Genomic DNA, 25,021 nt, shown 5'->3' with positions numbered 1-25,021 from the left:
GTGCCCTATAGATACTGTATATACATAGCTGTGCCCTATATAGTTATGAGCTGTGCCCTATAGATACTGTATATACATAGCTGTGCCCTATATAGTTATGAGCTGTGCCCTATATATACTGTATATACATAGCTGTGCCCTATATAGTTATGAGCTGTGCCCTATATATACTGTATATACATAGCTGTGCCCTATATAGTTATGAGCTGTGCCCTATAGATACTGTATACATAGCTGTGCCCTATAGATACTGTATATACATAGCTGTGCCCTATAGATACTGTATATACATAGCTGTGCCCTATAGTTATGAGCTGTACCCTATATATACTGTATATACATAGCTGTACCCTATATATACATAGCTGTGCCCTATAGATACTGTATATACATAGCTGTACACTATATATACTGTATATACATAGCTGTGCCCTATAGATACTGTATATACATAGCTGTGCCCTATATAGTTATGAGCTGTGCCCTATAGATACTGTATATATATATAGCTGTGCCCTATAGATACTGTATATACATAGCTGTGCCCTATAGATACTGTATATACATAGCTGTGCCCTATAGATACTGTATATATAGCTGTGCCCTATAGATACTGTATATACATAGCTGTGCCCTATAGATACTGTATATACATAGCTGTGCCCTATAGATACTGTATATATATACATAGCTGTACCCTATAGATACTGTATATACATAGCTGTGCCCTATATAGTTATGAGCTGTGCCCTATAGATACTGTATATACATAGCTGTACCCTATATATACTGTATATACATAGCTGTGCCCTATAGATACTGTATATACATAGCTGTGCCCTATATATACTGTATATATATATATAGCTGTGCCCTATAGATACTGTATATACATAGCTGTGCCCTATATAGTTATGAGCTGTGCCCTATATATACTGTATACATAGCTGTGCCCTATAGATACTGTATATATATATATAGCTGTGCCCTATATATACTGTATACATAGCTGTGCCCTATAGATACTGTATATATATATAGCTGTGCCCTATATAGTTATGAGCTGTGCCCTATATATACTGTATATACATAGCTGTGCCCTATACTGTATATACATAGCTGTGCCCTATATATACTGTATACATAGCTGTGCCCTATAGATACTGTATATATATATAGCTGTGCCCTATAGATACCTGTACTGAATCTGCCCCTTCTATGACGGTGTCCGGCAGTTCGTGTCCTGTATGCGGCCCAGGCAGTGACAGCGGCCATTGCAGCAGCCCCGGCCTCCACTGCTCCGCACAGCCCTCTCCTCCTTCTCCTCTTTATGGCAGGAGTCTTATGAGAAGTGGCTGATAACAGAGAGCAATAAAGACTCCGGCCTCTGTCCAGCTTTACTCACTACATGGGACCGCACATCTCCTGGGATGTGACATGGGACTGCAGCTCAGCTGCCCATTAACCCCCCGAGTCCCGGCCCCATCCCGCCGGCTCTCGGTCCTCTGTGGGCTGTGACCGCGCCGCCGCCTCCAGCCCCCGTCTGCTGATCCCTCCCAGTCTCCCTCCAGCCCTGACAAGGTATATAAGGCCTCGTCCACACAGGAGCGGTTCACACCGCCATGGCGCCCCCCAGCCTCCCCTGCTGCCTCCTCTGCCTCCTCTGCTGCCTCCTCAGGAGCTGCCAGACCTTCAAGAACGACGCCACGGAGATCCTGTACTCCCAGGTGGAGAAGCACCTGGTGCCCAGCGCCAACAGCAGCGCCAGCAACCAGGCCAGGAACGGGGGCAGACACCCAGCGACCCCCAGCCTGGACCGGACAGGTGAGTCCCCGGGGCGCACTACAACTGCCAGCAGGCCGGAATATGGGGAAAGCCCCGCCACATATCGGTCTCCTGCCATAGAGGAAAAAATGGAAATGGCATAAATAGCAATTCCCTCATATGGCTCTAATCAGGATTGTCTCTGAGGAGGGTCCTGTACTGGGGGACGGAAAGATCCGGTACAGGTAGCCCCCATAAGGGAGCCCCCCAGGGTCCATAGGAAGAAAACTGCATAACTAGCAATCCCCTATTATATCTATCATTAGGATAGGACATTAATTGGGAAGAAGGGGGGACAGGGCTCTAGTACAGGGAAGCCCCCACCTAAGGGAGCAGCTGCATTTTTTATTTTTGCAACTGCTTACATAGCAATTCCCTAGTACATATCTATCACCAGACTTCGCTCTGAGGGGGGTCTTCCACTTTGGGATGGATAAACCTAGTACAGGAGCAATTCCAATTCCCGTAGGGAAGGGGTTGCCCAATTTTTGGATGAATATATAAGACAGTTACATAAATTGTAATTCCCTATTATATATATATATATTATTAGAATCGACCATTAAATTGGGAGGGAGAGAGGGGTCCGCTCTATTGGGAAGGGTCATTCTAGTCCATGCGAGTTCTCCCACCTAAAGGAGCAATTCAGTTAATTGTTTTTGCATGATACAACTGCTTAAATAGCAATTCCCAGCACCACCGACCCTGTCATAACATGTGGGAATCTCATAGCAAACCAGAGCATCTGTAGCAGAGCTGAATTTGTAATAACTTTTTGCAGTAGGTTTACTTGCAGTCCTATGAAAGACTAAGAGTTGTGGGAAATGACAAGTTCACCTCTGCTACATCTGTAACAAAAAGCTTAGCGGTATAACACAGGCTGCGTTGAGTTTGCCATGGGCACGACACATGGTGATAATGTTATATATGTTTTTACATAGGACTGCACAATTCAAAGCACACAGATGACAAATTCAGCTCCGCTACATCTATACGCAATGTCGGTTTTTATCCTGCTGAACTGTATATAGGGAGATGTGATTGCAGGGCTGATCCTATGATTGGGCTGTTATGTGAGTCCATTGTACCCTCCAGTCATATCCCCCCACAATGTATCCCCTCCCTCATATAATATTACCCTCCACACACATTGATATGACACCAAGCAGAGATTTCCCACCGATTCCTCCGGCCCATAGAAAAATCACACAATAGGAACATAACTCTGACACCCAGGATCTGGGAAAACTGCTCATGTGGATCATGTTGCAGATACTAAAGGCAAAACTGGCACCGATGTAGCAGGGCTGAGTCTGTCAGATGGAACAAGGCTAAGATTTCTATGTACAGTAGAGCTGAGTTTGTCACATGCAAAGAGTTTTGTTCCTCAGGTGCCGCAGAGCAGAATCAGCCTGATGTTGTTGAAAAGACGATTTGCCAAGTGTAGCAGATCAGAGCTTCTCAGATGTAGCAGAGTTATATTATGCAAGTGCAGAAAAACTGAGTTTGTCGCATGGAGCCATGCAGAACTAGGTAGATCCAGCAGAGTAGAGGCTGGCCTCCCCACACTTAGCAGAGATGAGTTTGTCACACGAAGAGTTAAAATTCCCAGGTGCAACAGAATACCCTAATACAGCAGAGATGAGTTTGTTATATGCAGCAGGACAGAGCTTCCCAGATGTAGTAGAGACAAATTACCCAGGTGCATTACTACTGAGTTTGTCACAGAGTCCAGTAAAGATAATTGGATGCAGATGCCGAATTTGTTATATGTAGCAGAACTGAGTTTGTAAAATGACCTGATGCACTTAGATGAGTTTGCCATAAGCAATGTGTCAGTATCCCACATGTAGCAGAGCTAAATTACCCAAGGACAGTGAAAACTTAGTTTGTGGTATTGAGCGTTTCCTGGATGAAGCAGAGCGGACGATGCCTTCCTATATTTACAGAGCTGAGTTTGCCACATGAAGAGAGTTAAACTACTCAGGAGCAGCACAGCAGAACCCGATGCAGCACAGGGGAGTTCGTGCAGCAGGTTTGAGCTTTTTAGATGTAGCAGAGTTAAATTACAAATGTGTAGAAAAACTGAGTTTTGCTGAGCAGAAGTATTTAGTGCAGCAGAACAGAAGTGAGTAGCTCTGCTACATCTAGCAAGTCCAGCTCTTCTGCATCTGGCATTGTTGGTTCTGCTACATCTAGCAAGTCCAGCTCTTCTGCATCTGGCATTGTCGGTTCTGCTACATCTAGCAAGTCCAGCTCTTCTGCATCTGGCATTGTCGGTTCTGCTACATCTAGCAAGTCCAGCTCTTCTGCATCTGGCATTGTTGGTTCTGCTACATCTAGCAAGTCCAGCTCTTCTGCATCTGGCATTGTCGGTTCTGCTACATCTAGCAAGTCCAGCTCTTCTGCATCTGGCATTGTCGGTTCTGCTACATCTAGCAAGTCCAGCTCTTCTGCATCTGGCATTGTCGGTTCTGCTACATCTAGCAAGTCCAGCTCTTCTGCATCTGGCATTGTCGGTTCTGCTACATCTAGCAAGTCCAGCTCTTCTGCATCTGGCATTGTCAGCTCTGCTACATCTAGCAAGTCCAGCTCTTCTGCATCTGGCATTGTCGGTTCTGCTACATCTAGCAAGTCCAGCTCTTCTGCATCTGGCATTGTCGGGTTCTGCTACATCTAGCAAGTCCAGCTCTTCTGCATCTGGCATTGTCAGCTCTGCTACATCGAGCAAGTCCAGCTCTTCTGCATCTGGCATTGTCAGCTCTGCTACATCTAGCAAGTCCAGCTCTTCTGCATCTGGCATTGTCAGCTCTGCTACATCTAGCAAGTCCAGCTCTTCTGCATCTGGCATCGTCAGCTCTGCTACATCGAGGAAGTCCAGCTCTTCTGCATCTGGCATTGTCAGCTCTGCTACATCTAGCAAGTCCAGCTCTTCTACATCTGACATCGTCGGCTCTCCTACAACAAGTAAGTTCAGCTCTTCTGCATCTGGCACTGTCATCTCTTCTACATCTAGCAAGTCCAGCTCTTCTGTATCTGGCATTGTCAGCTCTGCTACATCTAGCAAGTCCAGCTCTTCTGCATCTGGCACTGTCGGCTCTGCTGCATGTGGTCAGCTCCGTTTCTCTGCAAAACATGAGTTTTTCAAATTGCCGAATACTAGAGCTCAAACCCCATGCAGCAGAGCCGACAATGCTAGATGTAGCAGAGCTTGGATGGCACGATACAGCAGTACTGAGTCTCCCAGATGCACAGAGGCGCTTTACAGATCCAACAGTGCTGAAATGGCCTGATGTAGCAGAGCTGAGTTTGTTCCTGTACATGCCTGTGGACCCAGCTGTCTGTCATTACATGTCTCGCAGTGATCACACACAGCTCTGCAGGAATCTCTGTATATCTCATCCAAGAGCACAAACTTGAGGCCGAATATAGAAAGCGGCGGACGAGGAGCAAATATTGTGTCTTCTGTGAGGGTAATAAATGGCAGGATGGTATTTATAGTTGTTTTCTCAAACAGACTATGCTAGTGTCCTGTGTTATCAGCCATTTACTGTTGGGATACTAAGAGGTGAGGATCTGAGGGGCCCAAATAGTCACATACAAGATGTCTCCTCCTGATTTTAGCAATGATCGCTTAATATCATGTAATTACAAGTGTAGTGGGACTAGTGATGTCATTACCTGGAGTAGTGGGACTAGTGATGTCATTACATGGACTAGTGATGTCATTACCTGGAGTAGTGGGACTAGTGATGTCATTACCTGGAGTAGTGGGACTAGTGATGTCATTACCTGGTGCAGTGGGACTAGTGATGTCATTACCTGGTGCAGTGGGACTAGTGATGTCATTACCTGGAGTAGTTGGACTAGTGATGTCATCATTACCTGGAGTAGTTGGACTAGTGATGTCATTACCTGGTGTAGTGGGACTAGTGATGTCATTACCTGGAGTAGTTGGACTAGTGATGTCATTACCTGGAGTAGTTGGACTAGTGATGTCATTACCTGGAGTAGTTGGACTAGTGATGTCATTACCTGGTGCAGTGGGACTAGTGATGTCATTACCTGGTGCAGTGGGACTAGTGATGTCATTACCTGGAGTAGTGGGACTAGTGATGTCATTACCTGGTGCAGTGGGACTAGTGATGTCATTACCTGGAGTAGTGGGACTAGTGATGTCATTACCTGGAGTAGTGGGACTAGTGATGTCATTACCTGGTGCAGTGGGACTAGTGATGTCATTACCTGGAGTAGTGGGACTAGTGATGTCATTACCTGGTGTAGTGGGACTAGTGATGTCATTACCTGGTGCAGTGGGACTAGTGATGTCATTACCTGGAGTAGTGGGACTAGTGATGTCATTACCTGGTGCAGTGGGACTAGTGATGTCATTACCTGGTTTAGTGGGACTAGTGATGTCATTACCTGGTTTAGTGGGACTAGTGATGTCATTACCTGGAGTAGTGGGACTAGTGATGTCATTACCTGGTGCAGTGGGACTAGTGATGTCATTACCTGGTGTAGTGGGACTAGTGATGTCATTACCTGGTGCAGTGGGACTAGTGATGTCATTACCTGGTGCAGTGGGACTAGTGATGTCATTACCTGGTGCAGTGGGACTAGTGATGTCATCACCTTGTGCAGTGGGACTAGTGATGCCATTACCTGGTGCAGTGGGACTAGTGATGTCATTACCTGGTACAGTGGGACTAGTGATGTCATTACCTGGTGCAGTGGGACTAGTGATGTCATTACCTGGTGCAGTGGGACTAGTGATGTCATCACCTGGTGCAGTGGGACTAGTGATGCCATTACCTGGTGCAGTGGGACTAGTGATGTCATTACCTGGTACAGTGGGACTAGTGATGTCATTACCTGGTGCAGTGGGACTAGTGATGTCATTACCTGGTGCAGTGGGACTAGTGATGTCATCACCTGGTGCAGTGGGACTAGTGATGTCATTACCTGGTGCAGTGGGACTAGTGATGTCATTACCTGGTGCAGTGGGACTAGTGATATCCCCTGGGCTCCATCATCTGCATGGCATTGGGGGCGGCCATACTGTTTATCTAATATGTGCTGAGTGTGCAGAGCTGAGTGTGTTGGGCTCCGGACGTGTTGTGCTGTCATGATGCACTATGCAGACCACAACAGTTAGGTCCTGTGCACACGGGGCGGATTTGCCGCTGCGGATCTGCAGCAGAACTGCAGGTGATGTACAGTACCATTATAGCCTATGTAAAAAAAAAAAACCACTGTGCACATGCTGCAGTTTTTTCCGCGCGGCTTTTGTGCGGAAAAAAAAAGCAGCATGTCACTTCTTTTGTGCAGATTTGCTGCAGTTTTCTACCTGCTCCATTCTACAAATCCGCAGGTGGAAAACCGCACAAAAACCGCAGTAAAACTGCCCAAAAAAAAGGAAGAAATCTGCGCTGAAAAATCCGCGGGAGGATCCGCACTGTGTGTACACAGCCTTAAAGGGCTGTAATAAACAGTATCCTAAACAGTTCTGCACCGTTCTAATGTTCTGTGTGTGTCAGGATCTTCTTGGGTCTCTGCTTGTTGTCTCGATTCCGGCCAGATAAAATGTATCCAACACCATCCAGTCTGGCCAATCAGGAGCTCAGCTTCCTTCTGTCTCATTTGTTACAATGTGTCAGTGCAGACAGACGGTGTTCAGATTCTTTGGAAGTTTGCTTTGCTGACAGCAAGAAGAGATTGTGAACTTGTAGATTAATTTGAAGTAGGAAAACTCTTTAAGGGACACTTTTATTTATAATTGCAGTCCTATGTAAATCTTTCCTTACATGGGCACAATAAATACAATGCTATCAAAAGAAGTTACAATGTAACAGATGAGAGAGGAAATGTTCTGTCTCTCTCATTTCATGCGCTCCATGCCTGGAAGTCACGCTGTCTCCACACATGAAGCGGTCTCGTAGACGCCCTCACCACCACTCATCCTACATGTAGCAGAGCTGACTTGGGCGTTTTTCAGAGATTTTCATATTAATGTAAATAAAACAAAATTACTGCATAAAAAAGTTCTACAACTTTGTAATATACTCTCCTCATTTTATTTGCCTGGGGCTGCACTGGGAGGAAAGTTTTACTAATTATCGGTGACGCTCTAGGTTTCTTGATACTTCCCTGATCTCCCACTTTTAGAGAGAAAATCCATATTGTTGACCCATAAAGCCCGGCCATATAATACTCTTCAAAGGACCATGTATAATTCCTTTGGATATCTTGATTTGAACGGACAACCCCTTTTAATCTGACATTGCTCCGCTACATCTGTCTGAATCAGAACACTTGACAGACTCAGCTTTGCTTCACATGTAAGACCCAGCTCTGCTACATCTGTCAGATTCCAATTACTTTATCCGAGACTCAATACTGCCATATCTATGGGGCTCTACTCTGCAACATCTGACAAACTCAGTCTTGCTACATCAGACTCGGCACTGCTATACTCTGCTACATCTGTCAGACACAGCAAATGTATACTAAGCATTTTAAAATCTGATCTCACTCTGTTACATCTATCTGGCCTTGATCTGCTTCCTCTGTGGATCTAGGCTCTGCTATAGCTGTTGTACTTGGTTCTGCCACATCTGTCACTCAGCTCTGCTATATCTGTCATGCTCAACACTACTATATATTAAGCACCTCAGCCAGATTGGGCTCTGCTACCTCTATCAGACTGAGCTCTGCTACGTGTCCAAGTGGTCTCTGCTACCTCTGTCAGACTGGGCTCTGCTACCTCTGTCAGACTTGGCTCGGCTACCTCTGTCAGACTGAGCTGTGCTACTTGTCCAACTGGGCTCTGCTACATGTGTCAGACTGGGCTCTGCTACCTCTGTCAGACTTGGTTTTGATACCTCTGTCAGAGTGGGCTCTGCTACGTGTCCAACTGGGCTCTGCTACATGTGTCAGACTGGGCTTTGCTATCTCAGCCAGATTGGGCTCTGCTACCTCTGTCAGACTGGGCTCTGCTAGATGTGTCAGACTGGCTTCGCTCCAGGTATCAGACTGGGCTCTGCTAGATGTGTCAGACTGGCTTCGCTCCAGGTATCAGACTGGGCTCTGCTAGATGTCTCATACTGGGCTCTGCTACCTCTATCAGACTGGGCTCTGCTAGATATGTCAGACTGGGCTCTGCTAGATATGTCAGACTGGGCTCTGCTAGATATGTCAGACTGGGCTCTGCTAGATATGTCAGACTGGGCTCTGCTAGATATGTCAGACTGGGCTCTGCTACCTCTATCAGACTAGGCTCTGCTAGATGTGTCAGACTGGGCTCTGCTAGATATGTCAGACTGGGCTCTGCTAGATATGTCAGATTGGGCTCTGCTAGATATGTCAGACTGGGCTCTGCTAGATATGTCAGACTGGGCTCTGCTACCTCTACCAGACTGGGCTCTGCTAGATGTGTCAGACTGGGCTCTGCTAGATGTGTCAGACTGGGCTCTGCTAGATATGTCAGACTGGGCTCTGCTAGATGTGTCAGACTGGGCTCTGCTACCTCTATCAGACTGGGCTCTGCTACCTCTATCAGACTGGGCTCTGCTAGATATGTCAGACTGGGCTCTGCTAGATATGTCAGACTGGGCTCTGCTACCTCTATCAGACTGGGCTCTGCTAGATGTGTCAGACTGGGCTCTGCTACCTCTATCAGACTGGGCTCTGCTAGATATGTCAGACTGGGCTCTGCTAGATATGTCAGACTGGGCTCTGCTAGATGTGTCAGACTGGGCTCTGCTACCTCTATCAGACTGGGCTCTGCTACCTCTATCAGACTGGGCTCTGCTAGATATGTCAGACTGGGCTCTGCTAGATATGTCAGACTGGGCTCTGCTACCTGTGTCAGACTGGGCTCTGCTAGATATGTCAGACTGGGCTCTGCTACCTCTATCAGACTGGGCTCTGCAAGATACGTCAGACTGGGCTCTGCTAGATATGTCAGATTGGGCTCTGCTAGATGTGTCAGACTGGGCTGCTACATGTGTCAGACTGAGTTCTGCTACCTCTGTCAGACTGGGCTCTGCTACATGTGTCAGACTGGGCTGCTACATGTGTCAGACTGAGTTCTGCTACCTCTGTCAGACTGAGTTCTGCTACCTCTGTCAGACTGGGCTCTGCTACATGTGTCAGACTGGGCTCTGCTACATGTGTATGTCAGGAGCTGCGGTAATAGCTGCCTCCACTCTCACCTGTCTGTGACACTTCTGCAATGTCAGGAATGATTGGAGAGGTGAAAGGCTTTGATTTGGGTCCAGCGTTTCTTTGCACTTCCTGGCTGACTATTCCCGGGCCCCAGGGCCTTTGGCAGATGTAAACATATAGAGATTTTATTGAGTTCTCTGGCACCCAGCGCTTGGCCCCTGGGGCCCACCACCAGCCTCAATCTGTCTGATGAGGGGGAGGGGAGACCCAGGATCGCAATGAACACAAATGAAATTTGGCTTCTTTCCATGGATCATTAATCATCAACAAGAAAAAGTTTTTGGCGTCTTCTCACCTGAGTTACGAAATGTATAGATGGTAACGAGGAGCAACAGCGCTGATGGGTGGCAGAGAGGTGCGGGGGTGACCTATTGTCCTTATCGGATTGTTTCCTACACAGTGAGAACTCGCCATCACTTTCATCACTTATAGGGCCATGTCAGTTCCCAACTTGCCCATTTTCTCCGTTGTTGTCTTTACCTGCGTCTCAGGTTTCATGAAAACATAATTAAGTCCGGATTTTGGAGGTCTGTCAGCGGGAGGTAATTGGTCATCACATCCACCAAGACCTGCAGATACATGCCCAGGGCACGGCGAGCTGCGTTACATCCCACCGACTTGGACTTTACACCTTGAGATTCATTTAAAAATACAAAAAAAAAAGTCCTAGAAAAATGTAGAAAATTCATTTGTAAAGTGAACAATCTGCTAAATTGTATAATCTCAGCTCCCTCATCTGTTTCTCGGTTTGGGAAATTTCAAATTATAGGACTCTCCGAACATTAGGGTGAAAATTTAAAGGCAATAGCTGCATCCAATCATTTTCCAGAATTTATTTTCTACTTTTGTTACACTGATTATATTGTATGTCTGAAATTACTTTGTTTCAACAATGTTAAGGGCTACGGGAATAAGGTCTATGTCTATAGTTGCCCACATCCATGAGATGATTGCCCTTTATTTGCCCCGTTCCTTGTTCATCCATATGAAGGTAGAAAAGTTCATAGAGGGGTAGATGCCTCGTTGACACCAATACTCATTGGCCAATGTATGGCGGTCTTCAGGGCAAAACTTTTTCTCAAATAGTCAGTCTGTCCAGTAGGGATCCTTTCTGATGAGAAGTCCTCCTTACCTTCCCATAATTGGCTCACGATTGTTCTTTGGGCTGGAATATCGGTCCATGGAAGGGCAATTTAAGGACGTCTTCCAAGGCATTAATGGAATTTTTCAATAGGTCAACATATAAACCATCCTTGATCCGGTAATTAACCATTACTTTCATTGCTCTTCTTGTAGGTCAGCATCAAGTTGGGTGTCGAGAGCTGAGATCCACCAAGTACATTTCCGATGGCCAGTGTACCAGCCTAAGACCCATAAAGGAGCTTGTCTGTGCCGGAGAATGTCTTCCTCTACCTATTCTTCCCAACTGGATTGGAGGAGGTTACGGCCTGAAATATTGGAGTCGTCGAAGCACCCAGGAATGGAGATGCGTCAACGACAAGACGCGCACCCAACGCATCCAGCTCCAATGTGCGGATGGCACCACCAGAACCTACAAAGTCACCGTGGTCACCTCTTGCAAGTGCAAGCGATACACGAGGCAACACAACGAGTCCAGCCACAACTACGAAGGGGTGTCCCCTCTAAAACCTGCCCATGCTCACCAACATCATCATTCCCACAGCAACCGAGATAAGAAAAGACTAAGTAAGATCAGCAAATTCATTTCCAGCTAGACCCGGGACGCTGGAACATGGCTCAATGACTTTGTCCCCTAAGACTTGCAAAAAAAACATTTCCATTCTGTGAACCCCAATTCCAGAGGTTGTTGGTCGAAAAGCTTCAAACACCCTTCAACGTGAATTTATTTTTTTTTTACTTTTTTTTTTTTTAAATTTAAATACCCTAATCTTTTTGAAGGACTAAAAAAAAAAATTTTAACGAAAAAATCTAAATATTTGGGAAAAACTTTGCAGAAGTTTTATGTTTAATTGCTATTGTGGACAGGGTCAAAGGTGCTTTGGATAGATTTAAAAAGACAATTAAAAAAAATTTAAAATAATTTATAAATCTTTTCTTTTATATCCCGAAGAATTAGCCAAGCTAAAGTATGGTGTTGTTTTTTTTTTTAATAATATAACCTTATTTTTTTAAAAACAAAAATATTAAGGAAAATATCTAATATGTTACATATTCTAACCAGCAGGTGTCATGACACATCCAAATAGTCAAGTCATCAATTTCTTCTTGTTCATTCATAAGTTAAAAAAAAATATAATTTTTAATTTTTTGAGACAACATGAAATTATGCCAAAGAAAAAGCAAAGTAATTACATGATAAACAGAAGTTAAAAATTATTTCTAAATTAAGTTTTGTTTTTTTAAAGCATATGGCAATAATTTCACTTTCTCCTTTAAAAAATAATAAAATATATATATAATTATATCATTATATTCACTTATATTGAAATAAGTGGAAAAAAAAACATTTTTTATATTATACATTTAGAAATTAGTATATGAAATTCAATATATACAGGGTGGGCCAATTATATGGATACACCTAAATAAAATGGGAATGGTTGGGGATATCAACTTCCTGTTTGTGGCACATTATTATATGGGAGGGGGGAAACTTTTCAAGATGGGTGTTGACCATGGCGGCCATTTTGAAGTCGGCCATTTTGGATCCAACTTTATAAGTGGCCCACCAAGGTGTATCCATATAAATAGCCCACCCTGTGTGTGTGTATGTGTGTGTGTATATATATATATATATATATATATACATTTATAAATATTTTTAAATGTATAATTTTTTTCTATTTTTTTCTTAATATCTTAATATATCATGAATTATTTTAGTTAATTCAGATTAAATGTATATATAGATAAATATATATTTAAATCTGAATTAACTAAAATAATTCATTAAATGTATTTTAATTGTACATTTAAAAATATATACAGAAAATAGTATTTTTAAATGCATAATTTGAAAAAAAGTTATTTCATGAATTAGTTAATTCAGAATTATATATATACATATATATATATCATATTTATGAATGTGTATATATATATTTAATCTGATGTAAAATAATTCATTAAACAATTAAAAAAAAAATGTTTACACTTATACATTCAACAATAAATATTTGAAATTCAGTGTAAACAAAACAACATTGTAATTTTTAGATCGCCTACAATAATTAGAATCTGGTTTTACTTGAGTTCACAAAAAATAATTAAGCATTTCATAAATATATATTTCTTAAAAGAATGTTGCCAACAATGAGACTTCAAAAAGTTTCCTTTATTTTAATTTATTCCATTTTTTTTTTTACAGAATTGTTGAATACTTATGCGCCCTGTTTTGTTTCGCCAGGGTTAAATATTGGCAAATAGAAAGGAAAATTTAATTAAAATATTTATTGGTCATTGTTTGTTACATGCGTGTTCTGTGCCGGCTCGGGTCGGTCGCTGGTGGCCGGTGGCCTTCGCCTCCGAAAGGTTCTTGTATCTTTTGAATGTGTATTTTTTTTAACTTGTACAGTACATTATATGTCATACAGCCTTTTTTTATGTATCAAAGTATTTTCTTACGCCTTGTAAGTAGAACGCATCCCACGATTGTGTAGATATTGTAAGATACTTCTGTAGTATTTGTGGTATATTTTTATTGTTGTATTTTATTAGTACAGGACACGTGTCTGAATGTTTATTAAAAAGCTATGTGCAATTGAGATTTTACATCTGTGTTTCTGTTTATTCCTTGTTATGTTTGGGTTGCTATTCTGGTATGTAAACTCCCATACACTACAGTGGAGAGAGGAGCGCTAATGCCTGAGCCTCCAGAACTGGTGAGAGGTTGGTCCCAGGTGTGGACTCCCTTATAGCAGTCATTTATGGCATGTAATATTCAGATGGCCTAGATAGGAAGACCCCCTTCACCCTAGGGAACCTGCCGGGACCACTCAGAGGTAGGGCTGCATAGATCACAACAATACAAACCATACCTACAGTGACATGTAAAAGTTTGTGCACCCCCTGGTCAAAATTACTGTTATTGTGAACAGTTAAGCAAGCTGACGATGAAATTATCTCTAAAAGGGATAAAGTTATGGATGACACATTTCCTTCGTATTTTAGGCAAAAAAATATTTATTTTCATATTTTACATTTTAAAAAAGGAAAAAGGAAAATGGGCCGATGCAAATGTTTGTGCACCCTGTACGGTTACTACCTAGTAGCGCCTCCTTTTTCAAGTATCACAGCTTGTAATTGTTCTTTGTAGCCAGACGAGAGTCTTTCAGTTCTTGTTTGAGGGATTTTCCTCCATTCTTCCTTGGAGAATTCCTCCCGTTCTGTGAGGTTCCTGGGTCGTCTTCCTTCCTCTCCTATTATGAGGTTTAGCCACAGATTGTCAATGATGTTCAGATCAGGGGACTGTGAGGGCCATTGTAAGACCTTCAGCTTGCGCCTGTTGAGGTCGTCTATTGTGGATTGTGACGTGTGTTTAGGGTCAGTATCCATGTGTAGAAGCCGTCCTCTTCCTCTTCCTCTTTTCATCTTCAGCTTTTTTACAGATGGTGTTATGTTTGCATCAAGAATTTTTTTAAATTTAATTGACTCCATTCTTCCCTCTACCCGTGAAATGTTCCCCGTGCCATTGGCTGCAACACAACCCCAATGCATGATTGATCCTCCCCCATGTTTAATGGTTGTCTAGGTGTTCTTTTCCTGAAATTATGTGCCCTATTCTCCCCATACATACTGTACCTTTGATCATTGTGGCCAAAGAGTTCTATTGTAACCACAGGACTTGTTTCCAAAATTCATCAGGCTTGTTTAGATTTTCTTTTGCATACTTCTGACCCTGAATTTTATGGTGAGGATGCAGGACAGGTTTTCTTCTGATGACTCATCCATGAAGGCCATATAGTGGGGGAAATAAGTATTTGATCCCTTCCTGATTTTGTAAGTTTGCCCGCTGACAAAGACATGAACAGACTATAATTTTAAGGGTAGGTTAATTTTAACATTGAGAGATAGAATATCAAAAATAAAATCCAGAAAATCACATTGTATAAATTATATAAACTTGTTTGCATTTTGATCCCTCTGGTAAACAAGACTTAATACTTGGTGGCAAAACCCTTGTTGGCAGGCACAGCAGTCAGACTTTTTTTTATAGTTGATGATGAAGTTTGCGCACATGTCAGGAGGAGTTTTGCTCCACTCCTCTTTGCAGATCATCTCTAAATCATTAAGAGTTTGAGACTGTCGCTTGGCAACTCAGAGCTTCAACTCCCTCCATAAGTTTCCTATGGGGTTAAGGTCTGGAGACTAGCTAGGCCACGCCATGACCTTAATGTGCTTCTTTTTGACCCACTCCTGTGTTGGCTTGGCTGTATGGTTTGGGTCATTGTCTTGCTAGAAGACGCAGCCACGACCCATTTTTAATGTACTGGCGGAGGGAAGGAGGTTGTCACTCAGGATTTTACGGTACATGGCTCCATCCATTCTCCCATTGATGCGGTGAAGTAGTCCTGTGCCCTGAGCAGAGAAACACACCCAAAACATAATGCTTCCACCTCCATGCTTAACAGTGGGGATGGTGTTATTTGGGTCATAGGCAGCATTTCTCTTCCTCCAAACACGGCGACTTGAGTTAATGCCAAAGAGCTCAATGTTTGTCTCATCTGGCCACAGCACCTTCTCCCAATCACTCACAGAATCATCCAGATATTCACTGGCAAACTTCAGACGGGCCTGCACATGTGCCTTCTTGAGCAGGGGGACCTTGCCGGGACTACAGGATTTTAAACCTTTATGGCATAATGTGTTACCAATTTTTTTCTTGGTGACTGTGGACCCAGCTGCCTTGAGATCATTAACAAGTTCCCCCCTTGTAGGTTTAAGCTGATGTCTCACCTTACTCATGATCAAGGATATCCCATGAGGTGAGATTTTCCATGGTAGCACAGATCGATGTTGATTGACCTTCATTTTGTATTTTTTCCATTTTCATGTTCTTACTATTGCACCAACAGTTGTCTCCTTCTCACCCAGCGTCTTACTGATGGTTTTGTAGCCCATTCCAGCTTTGTGCAGGTCTATGATCTTGTCGCTGATATCCTTAGAAAGTTCTTTGGTCTTGCCCATGTTGTAGATGTTAGAGTCTGACTGATTAATTGAGTCTGTGGACTGGAGTCTTTTATAAAGGTGACTATGTAAGACAGCTGTCTTTAATGCAGGTAACAAGTTGATTAGGAGCGTCTAACTGGTCTGTAGGAGCCAGAACTCTTAATGGTTGGTAGGGGATCAAATACTTATTTCTCACTGCAAAATGCAAATTTATATAATTTATACAATGTGATTTTCTGAATTTTATATTTGATATTCTATCTCTCAATGTTAAAATTAACCTACCCTTAAAATTATAGACTGTTTATGTCTTTGCCAGTGGGCAAATTTACAAAATCAGCAAGGGATCAAATACTTATTTCTTTCAATGTATTTGTGTAGGTGTCTCTGAACAGTAGAACAATGTACCACAACTCCAGGGTCAGATAAATCTTTCTGAAGGTCTTTTGCAGTCAAGCGGGGGTTCTGATTCGCCTCTTTAGCAATCCTTCGAGCAGCTCTGACTGGAATGTTGCTTGGTCTTCCAGACCTTATCTTGACCTCCACTGTTCATGGTAACTGCCATTTCTTAATTACATTTTGAACTGAGGAAAGGGAAACTTGAAAACCCTTTGCCATCTCCTGCTTTGTGGTCTCTACCATTTTCATTTTCAGAGTGCTCAGCAGCTGCTTAGAAGAAACCATGGCTGCTGTTTTTTGCACAAGGTTAGAGGAGCTGGGTTTTTATAAAGCTGGAAAATTTGCATCACCTGGTGTCTCCTAATGATGATCGTGAACAAGCCTTGACACCAACAAGATAATTAAGGTCTGAAACCTTGGTCAAAGTTATTTGAGCACATAAATCTCTTAACATGCCCATTTTGGGGGGGGGGGGAGTAAAATGCAAAGGCATTTTCATTTGTAAATTTAGGCCTTTTACAGATCATTTCATCTTCAACTTGCATAACTGTTCACGATAACAGTAATTTTGACCAGGGGTGCACAAACTTTTACATACCATTGTATATTGTCCCGAGCTGTTTCAGCGCATAAAAAATCTGCAATTGTATCCATATGTAACTGAGCATTCCAAGTGAACTTCCAGTCTGCAGCTCCTGTGTAGTTCTCATCCATTGCTGTCACTGCTTGCTTGGCAGTGGAGACAGAAGCTGTTGTGTGACATTATCTACAAACCGCAGCCTCTGTTTTTGCTGTCAATCAAGCAGGAAAATTGAAGAGAAACCTAGGACTGCAAGTGCACCTGCAACACCCAATGCATTTTCAGTGTAATTTATATATGGATAAAAGTAGATTTCTTTGCAAAAAGCAACATATTGGGACAATATAAGTATTGTTTTAATTGTAGAACAATGACCTATACCTCACTATCTCTGATGCTTGAATTTGAAAATCTGCACATGAGCATGAACATCTGCGAATTCTAGTTCTGATCATTTGGATCCATATGAGAGTATAATGCAGCCCCCATGTAGTATAATGAAGCCCTCATATAGTATAATGCACTCCCCATAGTCCTCAATAAAAAATAAGCAGGCCTATAGAGTATAATGCATCCCCCCCATATAGTATAATGCAGTCACCCATATAATATAATGTAGCTCCCCATAGAGTATAATGTAGCCCCCATAGAGTATGATGGAGCCCCATAGAGTATGATGGAGCCCCATAGAGTATGATGGAGCCCCATAGAGTATGATGCAGCTCCAGAGTATAATGCAGCTCCCCTAGATTATAATGCATTCACCCATATAGTATAATGTAACCCCCATATAGTATAATGCAGCCCCATAGAGTATGATGTAGCCCGCATAGAATATAATGCAGCCCCATAGAGTATGATGCAGCCCCCTTAGAGTATGATGTAGCCCGCATAGAATATAATGCAGCCCACACAGAATATAATGCAGCCCCATAAAGAATGATGCAGCCCCATAGAGTATAATGCAGCCCACCTAGAGTATAATGCAGCCCACCATATAGTATAATGCAGTCACTGATTTCTATTGAGCCCTACAGCATGAATTAAGCAAGATATTGAACTGATAATGGAGAAAAGGTTGAACTGTTATGCATAAAATTGGAAAATATATGGATCATTTTAAATGGATTAATTTAGTTATAATGAATTTGTACCATGTATTATATGTATCTTCAAAGTTTCCCTTGTATAAGTAAGAACTTGATGTCATATGATTGGTTGTTCTTTACCACATGACTGCACATGATATGACATAAAAAGCTAGTCAGTGTTAAAATAGTATGGAATGAACAAGGATTAAATTCCAAAATGCGTATGCTAGATTTGCACATTTTTCTGCCCATGTACACTGGTGCGACTTCTTAATTCTTCAATAAAGACTTCTGAATTATTACTACAAATGCCTTCCTAACTGCGGCACTGCGGGTTTCCTTGCGTGGTATCCACTGAGCTGATATTTTCCTCTCTTTTTAGAATCATTACTAATGGTTCAAATAGTTTGGGGTTGGTGATTCCGCAATTGTTTGTAGGCATGATGGGCATTTTGAGTCCGCTATTTTCTACACCAAACCTTAAAATCTGCTGTAGCGTATTGCATGTTTAACTACTTTAACTACTATGGTGGATGTCTTTGGTGCAGACTGGTCTCCGATGGATCCGGCCGGCAGTGTTGGTATTTGGCGCTCCCTTTGATTTTTCTATAAGACCTTCTCTCATGCATTTGCACCTTCTCACAGATATCTAAGTTTTTACATTTTTTTATATAATTTCCCCCCCCTAAAACCCATTAGGAAGGAACTCTGCAGTATAAACCTAATCTTACTCTTCTTAATGACCCCAGTGTTTTTAGTTAGCAGAAAACTGATATCTCTGCGCAGGTTCAGTCCTGGCTAAACATTAATTTGCCTCTTCCTCTGCTCTTTGTATTTCATCTGTACATTTATGAGGTCTTGGAACCTACATTCCACATACATAAACACAAGCCTCGGAGATGAAAGGGAGGATATTGTATATCGTCGCTTTAAAAAAAGAAAAAAAAAATATGCCGAGTCTACATCACTTGAACTATTCTGTGCCCCTAATAAAAACCAAGAACAATAGAATAGAATTTATTTTATTTTTTTTTCTTTGAGATAAATGAACTGTTGGTGGTTTTATCTTGATGGTTGGTATTTGTAAATCTATTGGGACTTCCCAATGAGGGTATTAGGGCAGTGTAAAATAATGAACTTAGCAGGGTTTAGTCTAGGAGGGTCTGACCTAATATCACTCATGGAGATAACATTCTTAATGTATTTATGAAGCTGACAGATATTTCCTGGAACAGCCGGAATCACATCCAAACCTAATAGGCTTCTACATTTTTGCAGCTCATGTGTCATATTAGAGGAAATTTTCAAGCAAAATGAAAATTCTGTAATGAGAGGAGTCTGTCGGTTTTGCCACGTGTGGATCCTGTTTTGGTAATGTATAGTTACGTCCACAAATATTTGGATAATTACCAAATTTTGACATTTTAGCTGTTTACCAAAACATTGTTAGGAACGGCGGAACGCACTAAATAAAAATAAATAATAAAGTGCGTTCGCCGCTCGGGGTCCACCGTGCAGTAGCTGTTACACCGCTGCTAGGTAATGACAGACGAGCAATATGGCGGTATAATGCGCACGGATTCAACTTCACCCGAAGTGCGCAGAGCGGACTCTGTTCACACACAGAGGCGCCGCAACAAAAACATACAAAAACGCTGAGCCTGTTAGAGTCACAGGCCTCAGGTAAATGCTCACACGGTATAAGGTCGCAGGAACTAAGACAGAGGGGCTGCGTCCGTCTAGACCTACCGTGTGTGCAGCGTCGCTACTGCGAGCGCCAAGGGCTGCAACTGCAGCGCGGCGTAGGACACTGCCGCTGGACGACACAGCTACAAAGCAGGCTCAATGTCGGACGCTAGCGCAGAGGTGCGGTGTGCAAAGTGGCCTAAAGCTTGCCACAGACTGGAGCTGACTACTGAACTAATTCCCTATCCACATGCGTAATATCAGAGGGAAGGGGTTTCATAATAAGTCAGTCACCAGAATCATACATCCGTCACCATTCACACATAGTAAGTATAGTCTATACTAGCGCATGGCCGAACGGTCATGCGCGCTTTTTATAGCCGTGCGGGACCTTCCAGATCTCCGACATGGACCAATGAGAGCAGGACCTGGGCACATGACTCCCGATCTCCAATGGGAGATCACCTCGTGAACATGCCCAGTAGGAGCACAGAGGAACTTAGTCTCTGGAGCGGTCTGCTGCAAAGTAATCTCTGCAGTAGATAGACAGCAGGAGACCGCAGGATGTGAGGCTCTGGATTCCTGCAGAGCAGACGCAGAAACCTGACGCCTAACAATACCCCCCCTCCTAGTGCCCCCTCCTCTCTGAGCCTTCCAATCCACCACCTTGTGCCCATCAGAGGCATAGGCCTCAGACTTGTCCAAAGGCAAGTCTGATGTCCCGGTAGGTGACACGGAAAACCGGGACACGTGGAAGGTATCAGAGGCGGCAAGATCGCCAGGTTTAAGAAGGGACACGTGGGAGACAACGGGAGCGGCAAAACCTCCCGGAGCATAAGTTGAAGTGGGATGCGGCGGTGTGTCGGCGGACGTCTCCACTCTCTGTTTAAGGAAGCTTACCCGAGCACATGAGGCACATGCCTGAATATATTTTTTAATGTCCCGAGCCCTGTGCGGCCACCAATAAGACCCTGCCAGGAGTTTTGTGGTCTGCATGTAACCACAATGACCACCCTCCCTGGACGCGTGTGCCCACGCGAGAACCTTCGGCCGAAGGCGAGGGGGGACAAAGGTCTTGCCCGGCGGCACAGATTTTGGCCATTGCGGGGCCCCGTTATCCTGGGGAAAGAGTGCTGACAGTGGTAGCCGCAAGTGGAGCTTAGTGCCGGACGCGCCTCGAGACTGGCGCGAGACACCTCCATGGGCTCTGGGAGTGAACACTCTGGCTCGGGTGGTTCCAGAGGTTCAAAGAGATTGGGAGCCGGAGTAACCCTCCGTCTGGATTGAGCACGCTCCAGCCCGCACTCCGAAAAATGGAGATTAATAGGGGTGGCAATGGCAATCAGCTCCTCCAGACTTGCAGGAACCTCTCTGGTAGATAGAGCATCCTTAACATGATCAGCTAAACCTCTCCAAAACACAGGGATGAGGGCTTTATCAGACCACTCCAGCTCGGAAGCCAGTGTCCGAAAACGAACAGCATACTGCCTGACCGAGAGGGATCCCTGAGTTAATGCAAGGAGCTGAAGAGAGGTATCGTGCGTGACCCGTGGTCCCAGGAAAACCTGCTTTATAGATGTTAAGAACTGAGCAGCGGTCCGAACCTCAGGGTCACCACGCTCCCACAGTGGCGTGGCCCACTCCAACGCCCTGCCCGACAGAAGGGAAACAATAAACACCGCCTTATCCCGTTCCGTAGGGAATCGCGCAACCAGTAACTCCAGCTGGATAGAGCACTGGCTCACGAAACCCCTGCAGGAGGCGCCATCGCCGGAAAATTTATCGGGCAACGGGAGGCGGGAAATTGTCGGCGCAGGGGAAGACGTGGACATAAGTGAAACCGCCTCTGCGATCGTCCGTACAGCAGCCTCCGAAGACTTCGCCGCTGAGATAACACTCTCAAGAGTAGCCAGCCAGCCCTCTAGCTGGAGAATGCACTGTAGGATTTGCTGCTGATCTGCCATTACTAGCCAGACCCTGGCGCTAGTATAATGTTAGGAACGGCGGAACGCACTAAATAAAAATAAATAATAAAGTGCGTTCGCCGCTCGGGGTCCACCGTGCAGTAGGTGTTACACCGCTGCTAGGTAATGACAGACGAGCAATATGGCGGTATAATGCGCACGGGTTCAACTTCACCCGAAGTGCGCAGAGCGGACTCTGTTCACACACAGAGGCGCCGCAACAAAAACATACAAAAACGCTGAGCCTGTTAGTGTCACAGGCCTCAGGTAAATGCACACACGGTATCACGTCACAGGTGCAGGACCTAAGACAGAGGAGCTGCGTCCATCTAGACCTACCGTGTGTGCGGCGTCGCTACTGCGAGCGCCAAGGGCTGCAACTGCAGCGCGGCATAGGACACTGCCGCTGGACGGCACAGCTACAAAGCAGGCACAATGTCGGATGCTAGCGCAGAGGTGCGGTGTGCACAGTGGCCTAAGGCTTGCCACTGACTGGCACTGACTACTGAACTAATTCCCTATCCACATGCGTAATATCAGAGGGAAGGGGTTTCTTAATAAGTCAGTCACCAGAATCATACATCGTCACCATTCACACATAGTAAGTATAGTCTATACTAGCGCATGGCCGAACGGTCATGCGCGCTTTTTATAGCCGTGCAGGACCTTCCAGATCTCCGAGATGGACCAATGAGATCTGGAGCAGGACCTGGGCACATGACTCCCGATCTCCAATGGGAGATCACCTCGTGAACATGCCCAGTAGGAGCACAGAGGAACTTAGTCTCTGGAGCGGTCTGCTGCAAAGTAATCTCTGCAGTAGATAGACAGCAGGAGACCGCAGGATGTGAGGCTCTGGATTCCTGCAGAGCAGATGCAGAAACCTGATGCCTAACATTACCCCCCCTCCTAGTACCCCCTCCCCTCTGAGCCTTGCAATCTACCACCCTGTGCCCATCAGAGGCATAGGCCTCAGACTCGTCCGAAGGCAAGTCTGATGTCCCGGTAGGTGACACGGAAAACCGGGACACGTGGAAGGTATCAGAGGCGGCAAGATCGCCAGGTTTAAGAAGGGACACGTGGGAGACAACGGGAGCAGCAAAACCTCCCGGAGCATAAGTAGAAGTGGGACGCCGCGGTGTGTCGGCGGACGTCTCCACTCTCTGTTTAAGGAAGCTTACCCGAGCACATGAGGCACATGCCTGAATATATTTTTTAATGTCCCGAGCCCTGTGCGGCCACCAATAAGACCCTGCCAGGAGTTTTGTGGTCTGCATGTAGCCACAATGACCACCTGCCCTGGACGCGTGTGCCCACGCGAGAACCTTCGGCCGAAGGTGAGGGGGGACAAAGGTCTTGCCCGGTGGCACAGATTTTGGCCATTGCGGGGCCCCGTTATCCTGGGGAAAGAGTGCTGACAGTGGTAGCCGCAAATGGAGCTTAGTGCCGGACGCGCCTCGAGACTGGCGCGAGACACCTCCATGGGCTCTGGGAGTGAACACTCTGGCACGGGTGGTTCCAGAGGTTCAAAGAGATTGGGAGCCGGAGTAACCCTCCGTCTGGATTGAGCACGCTCCAGCCCGCACTCCGAAAAACGGAGATTAATGCGGGTGGCAATGGCAATCAGCTCCTCCAGACTTGCAGGAACCTCTCTAGTAGATAGAGCATCCTTAACATGCTCCGCCAAACCTCTCCAAAACACAGGGATGAGGGCTTTATCAGACCACTCCAGCTCGGAAGCCAGTGTCCGAAAACGAACGGCATACTGCCTGACCGAGAGGGATCCCTGAGTTAATGCAAGGAGCTGAAGAGAGGTATCGTGCGTGACCCGTGGTCCCAGGAAAACCTGCTTTATAGATGTTAAGAACTGAGCAGCGGTCCGAACCTCAGGGTCACCATGCTCCCACAGTGGCGTGGCCCACTCCAACGCCCTGCCCGACAGAAGGGAAACAATAAACACCGCCTTATCCCGTTCCATAGGGAATCGTGCAGCCAGTAACTCCAGCTGGATAGAGCACTGGCTCACAAAACCCCTGCAGGAGGCGCCATCGCCAGAAAATTTATCGGGCAACGGGAGGCGGGAAATTGTCGGCGCAGGGGAAGACGTGGACATACGTGAAACCGCCTCTGCGATCACCCGTACAGCAGCCTCCGAAGACTTCGCCGCTGAGATAACACTCTCAAGAGTAGCCAGCCGGCCCTCTAGCTGGAGAATGCACTGTAGGATTTGCTGCTGATCTGCCATTACTAGCCAGACCCTGGCGCTAGTATAATGTTAGGAACGGCGGAACGCACTAAATAAAAATAAATAATAAAGTGCGTTCGCCGCTCGGGGTCCACCGTGCAGTAGGTGATATAACCGCTGCTAGGTAATGACAGACGAGCAATATGGCGATATAATGCGCACGGGTTCAACTTCACCCGAAGTGCGCAGAGCGGACTCTGTTCACACACAGAGGCGCCGCAACAAAAACATACAAAACCGCTGAGCCTGTTAGTGTCACAGGCCTCAGGTAAATGCACACACGGTATCACGTCACAGGTGCAGGACCTAAGACAGAGGAGCTGCGTCCATCTAGACCTACCGTGTGTGCGGCGTCGCTACTGCGAGCGCCAAGGGCTGCAACTGCAGCGCGGCATAGGACACTGCCGCTGGACGGCACAGCTACAAAGCAGGCACAATGTCGGATGCTAGTGCAGAGGTGCGGTGTGCACAGTGGCCTAAGGCTTGCCACTGACTGGCACTGACTACTGAACTAATTCCCTATCCACATGCGTAATATCAGAGGGAAGGGGTTTCTTAATAAGTCAGTCACCAGAATCATACATCGTCACCATTCACACATAGTAAGTATAGTCTATACTAGCGCATGGCCGAACGGTCATGCGCGCTTTTTATAGCCGTGCAGGACCTTCCAGATCTCCGAGATGGACCAATGAGATCTGGAGCAGGACCTGGGCACATGACTCCCGATCTCCAATGGGAGATCACCTCGTGAACATGCCCAGTAGGAGCACAGAGGAACTTAGTCTCTGGAGCGGTCTGCTGCAAAGTAATCTCTGCAGTAGATAGACAGCAGGAGACCGCAGGATGTGAG

General features: G+C 45.1%; 1 protein-coding gene across 1 annotated transcript; it reads left to right on the top strand.

Annotated features, from left to right (window-relative positions):
* The first annotated feature begins 1,390 nt into the window (after nucleotides 1-1,390).
* On the top strand, nucleotides 1,391-13,806 carry SOSTDC1 (sclerostin domain containing 1). The gene is made up of 2 exons (XM_073582153.1): nucleotides 1,391-1,824; nucleotides 11,350-13,806. Exons 1-2 carry the CDS (start codon nucleotides 1,623-1,625, stop codon nucleotides 11,787-11,789), a joined length of 642 nt encoding a protein of 213 aa, XP_073438254.1. The 5' UTR covers nucleotides 1,391-1,622; the 3' UTR covers nucleotides 11,790-13,806.
* Nucleotides 13,807-25,021: the final 11,215 nt, after the last annotated feature.

Source organism: Dendrobates tinctorius, unplaced genomic scaffold, assembly GCF_039654945.1.
Source record: "Dendrobates tinctorius isolate UK_male_01 unplaced genomic scaffold, ASM3965494v1 ptg000070l, whole genome shotgun sequence".
NCBI classification, from domain to species: Eukaryota; Metazoa; Chordata; class Amphibia; order Anura; family Dendrobatidae; genus Dendrobates; species Dendrobates tinctorius.
The sequence above is the reverse complement of the archived record's forward strand: the minus strand, read 5'-3'. Positions and strand labels throughout refer to the sequence as shown.

Coding starts and splice junctions, on each gene's coding strand:
- SOSTDC1 (XM_073582153.1), top strand. CDS start 1,623: ATGGCGCCCCCCAGCCTCCCCTGCTGCCTCCTCTGCCTCCTCTGCTGC. Junction 1,825..11,349: donor CCCCAGCCTGGACCGGACAG/GTGAGTCCCCGG, acceptor CTCTTCTTGTAG/GTCAGCATCAAGTTGGGTGT.